The 9133-nt window shown below is 22.2% G+C and overlaps 2 protein-coding genes across 2 annotated transcripts in view; both read right to left on the bottom strand.

Moving 5' to 3' along the window:
• Positions 1-8869, bottom strand: part of LOC117182221 (D-aspartate oxidase) — a 34750-nt gene extending 25881 nt beyond the window's left edge. The window contains exons 1-4 of the mRNA XM_033375305.1: positions 8679-8869; positions 5994-6117; positions 967-1112; positions 710-866 (exon numbers count right to left, since the gene is read on the bottom strand). Coding sequence (XP_033231196.1) covers positions 710-866; positions 967-1112; positions 5994-6117; positions 8679-8863 — 612 coding nt within the window. The 5' untranslated portion in view covers positions 8864-8869. The remainder of the gene's footprint in view (positions 1-709; positions 867-966; positions 1113-5993; positions 6118-8678) is intronic.
• Positions 8870-9113: 244 nt separating this feature from the next.
• Positions 9114-9133, bottom strand: part of LOC117182015 (serine/arginine repetitive matrix protein 2-like) — a 112788-nt gene continuing 112768 nt past the window's right edge. The window contains exon 17 of the mRNA XM_033375033.1: positions 9114-9119. Coding sequence (XP_033230924.1) covers positions 9114-9119 — 6 coding nt within the window. The remainder of the gene's footprint in view (positions 9120-9133) is intronic.

Below are 9133 nucleotides of genomic sequence, written 5' to 3'. Positions count from 1 at the left end.
ATCTGGCGTCCTTTGACTTTTATCGCGTCAGTTTCAAGGTCATTGGAAGGTCAAATCGAGAGAAAACGGTAAAAAAAATCCAAAAAAATACGTTATAGGTTTATGGAGTCGCTAATTACGAATCAGCGACCCCAAAAACCTATAACATATTTTTAAAAAAAATTTTACCGGTTTTTCTCGATTTGACCTTCAAATGACCTTGAACCTGAAGCGATAGAGTTCAACGGATGCCAAATTCGTAATTAGCGACTCCAAAAACCTATAACGTATTTTTTTGGATTTTTTTACCGTTTTCTCTCGATTTGACCTTCCAATGACCTTGAAACTGACGCGATAAAAGTCAAAGGACGCCAGATTTGTATTCGGCGACCCCGAAAACCATAGTAAACCCGAGCTAACCTCAGAATACATGTTTAAGAGTGTACCATGATTTTTTCAGATTTTTTGGTCCAAAAATAAATTAGGCCAAAAACCGGCCTTACCGACCCTCCCCCTTTGTCCAAAGAATTCTAATTCTGAGTTGAAACAGGCAATTTAAAAATATTAACCAATTCTGAGTTAAAACTAATATTTATCCAAAAGAATTATAAAATTAAATTAAGTAAATAAAATAAGAAACAAAAATATAAAATAATAATATATTATAAATTGATAAAATAAGAATAAAGTAATAAAGAATAATAAAAAAAGAAATCAAATTATAAAATACCTTCGTAACTTGACCCCGAATTGGTACTAGATGTCTATCATTGCAGAGTTCACGAGCTCCCAAACCAGAGCAGTTGATGACCAAATCGAAATTTTTTGTTATCTCCTTCAAAGAGTTTACAGTTTTTTCAACAAGGACAGTTCCATTTAAGATTAACCTGGCGAAAGATAAGTTTTTATTTAATTTTAATTTTTTTTTTAAATCAATTTTAATTTGATTAAAATTAATCTTAATTTAATTCAATGAAATCAAATTACTTTTGTCTAGCCCAGGGAAGGTGAAGGCTAGTTTCATTGAGAATTGTCATAAAAAACGATCCATACTTCCAACCGCCTTCGACGAGTTTTAATTCTTCGGGAGTCACTTTTCGGTAAATAGGAAGTAGTTTTTCCATCCACTGATTCTGTTTCAATTATCAGGGAATTTATTGATTTAGTAATTTTTTCACTAATCATCACTAATTATCAAAATAACTACCCTAAAATATTTTTGCTAAAAATTTATATTTTTAAAAGTTATTAACAATCAAAGTTCATGATAATTTTATTTTAAAAAATGGATAAGTCGCGAACGGTTCATTGAAATTCAATAATTAAGTCATACAAATTTTTGTTACGATGTATACGCTAAAAAATTGTTTGGTAGTAAAAAACATTTTTTTATTCTTTAAATAATCGTTTGTTTGAAACAATTGAAAGTTAATTAAACTTCTCCGCCTGTGAAATATGTCTTTTAGGCGCCAATAGATTCTACAATCTCTTCTGAAAATTTTGATGAAAAAGAAAGTTTTGTATTTTGTAGTAGTTCAAAAGTTATTGATTTTTTTTTGTAACCTCGCTTTGACACGATTTTTCAACTAAAATTATAAATGTTCATGAAAAAATGAATTTTTAATCAAATGGTTCAACTTTCTACAAGGTATAGTCAATTTTGTAATAAAAAGATGAATTTTCAACAAAATAGATCCATTATCAAATAAAAAATTCGATTTTCAACCAAAAGTTAAATGGTGAAGTTTTCAGTTAAAATAATTGATTTAAGAAAATAATATTAACAAAATAGTTCACTTTTCCACAAAATAGATGAATTTTTAACAAAAAGAATAAAGCTACATTAAAAAAAAAATTTTTTTTTAATTAATGTGGATCAAATTTCAGCCAAGAAATAGGGGAATAATTGGAGAACATTTTATTTTCAATAAAATTATTGCGTGTATTATGTTGAGTACAATATAAAACGAATTTTCAACTAAAATGATAAATGTTCATGAAAAAATGAATTTTTAATCAAGTGGTTCAACTTTCTACAAGGTATAGTCAATTTTGTAATTAAAAAGATGAATTTTCAACAAAATAGATCCATTATCAATTAAAAAATTCGATTTTCAACCAAAAGTTAAATGGTGAAGTTTTCAGTTAAAATAATTGATTTAAGAAAATAATATTATCAAAATAGTTCACTTTTCCACAAAATAGATGAATTTTTAACAAAAAGAATAAAGCTACATTTAAAAAAAAAATTTTAATTAATGTGGATCAAATTTCAGCCAAGAAATAGGGGAATAATTGGAGAACATATTATTTTCAATAAAATTATTGCGTGTATTATGTTGAGTACAATATAAAACGAATTTTCAACTAAAATGATAAATTTTCATGAAAAAATGAATTTTTAATCAAGTGGTTCAACTTTCTACAAGGTATAGTCAATCTTTTGACCAAAAAGATGAGTTTTCAACAAAATAGATGCATTTTAAACTAAAAAAAAATAATATATTTTTAACCAAAAGTTGAATTGTTAAGTTTTCAGTTAAAAAGATTAATTTAAAAAAATAATATTATCATAAAAATAGTTTAATTTTTTCACAAAATAGATGAATCTTTAATTAAAATAATGAAGCATCATTTGAAAAAACGAATTTTTTAATAAAGTGGATCAACTTTAAGCAAAGAAATAGGGTAACAATTGGGTAATAAATTATTTTGAATAAAATTATTGTATTAAGCTTTTCATATTAATAATATGAAACGAATTTTAAACTAAAATGATAAATGTTCATAAAAAATGCATTTTTAATCAAGCGGTTCAACTTTCTACCAGGTATAGTTATTTTTTGATCAAAAAGATTAGTTTGTAATAAAAAAAAAAATTTCAACCAAAAAATTATTTTTTCCAACAAAAAGATGAATTTTTAACTGAACTAATGAAGCTTCAACACAAAAACTGAATTTTTAATCAAATAGTTTGATCTTCAACAAAGTATAGTTAAATTTTCAACCAAGAAGATTAATTTTATACCAAAAAAGTGTTTTTTTTTCAACAAATTGGTTGAAAAATTCAACCTAGTAGTTGAATTTAAAACAAAACAAAAAATAAATTTTCAATTTAAAAAAATTTATTAGTTGGTATTTAAAATAATGGAGATTTTTAATTTAAATTCCAACTACTAAATTCTTTTTATTCATCTTTTTTGGTTTAAAATTCAACTACTAGGTTGAATGTTGGCACCGATTTGTTAAAAAAAGACTTTTTTTGTAGAAAATTAATCTTTTGAACTACTGCAAAATACAAACTTTTTTTTCACCAAAATTTTCGGAAGAGATTGTAGAATCTATTGGCTCGTAGAAGAATTCTTTTTGCAGGCCGAGAAGTTTATTTAATTTTTAATTGTTTAAAACAAAAACAATTATTAAAACAATAAAAAATGTTTTTCACTACCGAAAAATTTTTTAGCGTAAAGTATACTTGGTAACAAAAATTTTCATAACTCAATCATTCAATTGTGATGAACCGTTCGCGAGTAATCCAATTTTGAAAAAAAAATGATCAAGAACTTTGATTGTTAATAACATAAAAAAAAATTAATTTTTTGCAAACATATTTTGGGAGAGTTATTTTGATATAAAAACGAATCGAAAACTGTATAAATTGATTGAAAATAGAACTATCGATTTAAAAGTGTTACGCTTGACATATTTTGTCTCAATTTTATTGATCAAAAAAACGGACAAAGAACGTGAATTGAATTTAAAAATCGGTAATTTGTCAATTTTGAAAAGTGATTTCTATATATATATATATATTTTTCTTTGAAAAAACGGGAATTTTGGAAAAGTATTAAAACTGGGCTTTAGAAGAAAGGAGTTTTTAAAAAATCCGATCCATTACAAAGAAGTTCCTGCTTTCAAACTTTAGAAAAAGAGAGTACTTAAAGTAGTTTTTAGAATAAAAGTAATATTTTGGAGAAGAAATATTTTCAAATTATAATATAATTTTCTTTAATTTTTTCGTTGAGAATTCAACTTATTTTTCTTTCAAATTCAACTACTTGTGTTTAAAAGATAAATTCATTTGTTAAAAATTAATTTTGTTTTTGGAAAATTTGTCATTTTAATGGAAAATTAATTCAATTAGAAAAACGAAAAATTCAAATATTCTATTTTTGGTTGGAATTTGATCTTTTTTTTAAATTCATGTAATTTGTCGAAAATTCGTCTTTTATTATACAAAATGAATCTTATTGGTTGAAAATTCATCTTTTTGGTAGGTATAATATTCAACTGTCTCACCGTTTTAGTTGAAAATTCGCCAATTAAGATGAAAGTTCTTTTTTTAAACTAAAAATGCAAATTTTCCATTTTGTGTTGAAAATTGATTATTTTTTTCTATTTCAAAATTCAACTATTTAGTTAAAATTCATGTACTTATTGAAAATTTCTATTTTTTTTATAGAAAATTAATCTATTTGTTTGAAAATTAATATTATTGTATAAAAATTCATCTTTTTGGATAAAAATTGAAGATGAAAATTTATCTATTTGGTTTGAAATTCCACTGTTCTATTCAAAAATTCATAATTTGGTATTTGAAAATTCATCTGTTTTGCGATTTTTTGCCCTGTTGTGTTAAAGGTTATTTAGAATGAACGTCATGATTTAAAATAAACATTTGCATTTTGCAAAAAAATATAAAAATAAATTGAGTAAATGTTAAAGTTATTTTGTCAAAAATTAGTTTTTTTATTGAAGATCCATCTTCAATTGAAAATTTGACTATTGCGTTAAAATTTCGTTTTTTTTTTGGTTGAAAATATTTTTTTTCTGACAATTTAACTATTCTAGTTCAAACTTCAATTATTTTGTTCAAAATTCATTTTTTTGTTGTTGAAAATCAATTTTCTTGACTAAAAATTGAACTATTTTACTTAATAATAATTTTAGTTGATAATAATAATAATAAACCTAATAATTTTAGTTTAAAACTCGTCTCTTTAGTTGAAAATTTATATTTTTTAAATTGAAAATTCGTCTTCTTTGTCACAAAATTAATATTCTTGGTTAAAAATTTAACTATTTCAGTTAAATACTTATCATTTTAGTTGAAAAGTGATATTTTTTGGTTCAAGATTAAACTCTTTTATTAAAAATTGATAACTTTATTTAAAGATTCATCACTTTGGTTGAAAATTTGTAATGGTTTTTGTAGAAAATAAATTTCTTGACTAAAAATTTAACTATTCCATTTTTAGTTGACAATTCATCTTTTTTAGTTTAAAATTCGTATTTTTTATACAAAATTATTATTCTTGTTTAAATAATCACCACTTTAGTTGGAAATTTGTTTTTTAAACTGAAATCGTAATTATTCCAGTTAAATGTTCCATCATTTTTGTTGAAAATTCATCTTTTTGGATGAAAATTTCTATTTTTTTAGTTGAAAATTCAACTATTTGTGTTTTGTTGTTGTTAAAAATTATTATTTTTTAAATTGAAAATTTAACTATTCAATTTTTGTTGGCAATTTAACTTTTTTAGTTAAAAATTCATATATTTTGTTTAAAAATTACCTTTTTGATTGAAAACTTAAATCTTCCAGTAAAAAATTCACCGTTGTAGTAGAAAATTAATAATTCTGTTTTGAAATTCCACTGTTCCAGTTAAAAAGGTTCATCAATTCAGTTGAAGATTCCTTAGTTTGATTAAAAATTTATCTATATTGTTGAAAATTCTGTTTTTTTTTTTGTTTTTTCGAAAGTTAAATTTATTAAACTGAAAATTCAAGTATTAAACTTTTTATTGAAAAATTATATTTTTAGTTAAAAATTGATCGTTTTTAGTTAGAAATGCAACTATTTGGTTAAAAATTCTTGAAATTAAAAAAAAAAAGTTTGATTAATAGTATTGTTACTTTAAAAAATTATTTATTATGTCGAAAATTTAATTTTTACAAATTTTCATTAATATAAAATTATATCACATGATTAATTTAATAATATATAAAATACCTTTATCGCATATGGAGAGGATTTCGCAAATATATAACCAGATACGTTAGTTATCCCAGCTAAAGCAGCTTCCTCTGTTTTTCGAATGTCATCATAGTATTCATAAGAGTCTTTTATCCATTTCCTAAAATAGGAAATTTACTTTTTTAAATCAACTTTAAATTCCTTTGAATTAATTTAAAATTAAATTTAAAAACGTTGAAACTTTAAAAAAAATTAAAATATTTTATTTCTTTTATATTATTTATATTTAATTTGATTTAATTTATATTTTTATGCAATCTAGTCATGAATTTGAAATTTGTCTTTCCGAATATTTTCAACTTGAATGCTTTTAAACAATTAACTTGACATATTTTAGCGTTAAAAATTGTTCTAACATAAATTAATTCAAAAAAGATAAATAATTTTAATTTTGAAGGCATCAAAATTCATCGATAATTTTGCTATTAAAAAAAGTAAAAAATTGAAAATTCAGTACCAATTTGAAACATTTGAATTTCAAATGGTTTTTATTTGTTTCAATGCAAAATGGATAATTAATTTTTAATTTTAAGACTTCAAGATTTAACAAGTTTAGTACTAAAAACAGTTTTAAAAAATGGATACATAATTTTAAAACTTTAAACTTTAATAGTTAACAATTTTAGTATTAAAATACTACAAAATTCAGATAATTAAAAAAAATTTAATTTTAAATTGGTTCTTTTTTTTTATTTTAATTCAAAATGAATTATTAATTTTAAATTTCAAAACTTCAAGATTTAACAATTTTGGTATTGAAAATAGTATAAAATTCAATAAAAATTTGAAAAAGTTCAATTTTAAATAGTTCTTTTTCAAAAATTTCAATTCAAAATAGATCATTAATTTTTAATTCGAAGACATTAAGATATAACAATAATTTTAGTGTTCAAAATTGAAAATTCAATACCAATATGAAACAGGTAAATCTTTCCAAAAATATTAATTTACAATAACTACATAATTTGAAATTTGATGACTTAAAGAGTTAACAATTTTGGTATAAAAAATATTTCTAAATGGACAAATAATTATAAATCTAAATATTTCAAAATTTAACTGTTTTGGTATTAAAAATTTTAGTATTAAAAATGTTTCTAAATTGAAAATTCAGTACCAACTTAAAATAATTAATTTTTAAATGGTTTTAAAAAACAACTTTAATTCGAAATGGGTAAACAAATTTAAATTTCAAGGCTTCAAAATTAAACAATTGTAGAATTAAAAATGGTTCAAATTTAAAACTTCAGTACCCATGTGAAACAAGTAAATTTTAAATGGTTCTTTTTAAAAATCGTTAAATCAAAATGTATGAATAATTTTTAATTTCAAGACTATAAGATTGAACAATTTTTAAACAAAAAATTAATAAAAATTGAACATTCAGTTCACATTTGAAATAGTTGAATTGCAAATGTTTTATTTTTTAAATCTCAATTCAAAATGGTTAAATAATTTCAAATTTCAATATTGCAAGATTAAACAGTTTTATTTTTTTAAATTGTTAAAAATTGAAACAGTTCAATTCTAATTTTTTAAAATAAATAATATTTATTCAAATGGGACAATTTTAAATCTGAATATTTCAAGATTTAACCATTTTAGTATTAAAAATGGTTCAAAATTTAAATTTCAATACAAATATGAAGCATGTAAATTTGAAATGCTTCTTTTTTTAAATCTTTGATTTGAAATTGATAAATAATTTTACATTTTAAAACTTCAAGATTTCATAATTTTAATATTAAAAAGCGTTCAAACTTGAAAATGCACTCAGAATCTGAAACCGTTCAATTTAAAACGTTTACTTTTTGAAAATCTTTAATTCAAAATGGTAAATAATTTATAATTCCAAGAATTCTAGATTTTTTAATTTTAGTATTAAAAATGGTTCAAAATAGAAAATGTAGTATCAATCTGAAGCAGTTCAATTTTAAATGTGTTTTTTTTTAAATTTTTAATTCAAAATGGATAAATAATTCCAAATTTCAAGATTGCAAGATTAAACAATTTTATTTTTAAAAATTGTTCAAAATTGAAAATGCAGTACCAATCTGAAACAGATCAATCATAATTTTTTTAAATAAATAATATTTATTTATATTGAACAATTTTAAAGCTGATCATTTCAAGATTTAGCAATTAGTTTTAACAATGGTTCAAAATTTAAAATGCAGTACCAATCTGAAACCGTTTACTTTTTTTAAATCTTTAATTCAAACTGGTAAATAATTTATAATTCCAAGAATTCTAGATTTTTAATTTTAGTATTAAAAATGGTTCAAAATAAAAAATGTAGCATCAATCTGAAACAGTTCAATTTTAAATGTTTTTTTTTAATCTTTAATTCAAAATAGACAACTAATTAATAATTTGCAGACTTCATAATTTTTAAATTTTACTATTATAAATGTTCAAAAATGTAAAATTCAGTTCCAAACTGAAACAGTTCAATTTTAAACGGCTCTTTTTAAATATATTAATTTAAATTTGCAAAAGATAAAAATTTAACATTTCAAACTCAAAGTATAATTTTTATTAATTGATTTATAATTTAAAAAATTTACTGTCATTCCCTATCTTTTTTTTTGAAAATTTTTTAAGTTAAAATAGTAAATAGTAATAGTTTTAAACTTATAAAAAGAGTTATCATTCAATTACCATGTTATCTCGTCTGTTGGTCCAGAAAATGATGACGCGACTCTAAAAATACCAGCGGCTACATGGCTCGTAGTGTCTTCAAAGCTCGAAGCAATAATTGTAATTTTCGAATCCCTAAACTCATTTTTCAAGTTCAATGCTGTCGATAAACCGACGATACCTCCGCCCACGATCGCTACCTTCATTTTGACTGTACTATCAGTCACATGAAAACACCAATAGAAGTGATAAGACTATTTTGCTATTTCAGTGCGATGGCGCGAAATTTAATTTAATAACAGTTCTTAGACTCATCTACACTATTGAAATTTTTTTTTAGCGATGACACTATTTTCCTATTTTGAAATTATTTTAAAATAAATTAATAAAAATAATAATAAAATAATACAAATTTTTCGAAATAATTCGAAAACACTAAAGACACTTTTTTTTACTTTAAATCTAAAAACAGTTCG

The sequence above is a fragment of the Belonocnema kinseyi genome, chromosome 10, assembly GCF_010883055.1.
Source record: "Belonocnema kinseyi isolate 2016_QV_RU_SX_M_011 chromosome 10, B_treatae_v1, whole genome shotgun sequence".
NCBI lineage: Eukaryota > Metazoa > Arthropoda > Insecta > Hymenoptera > Cynipidae > Belonocnema > Belonocnema kinseyi.
The sequence above is the reverse complement of the archived record's forward strand: the minus strand, read 5'-3'. Positions and strand labels throughout refer to the sequence as shown.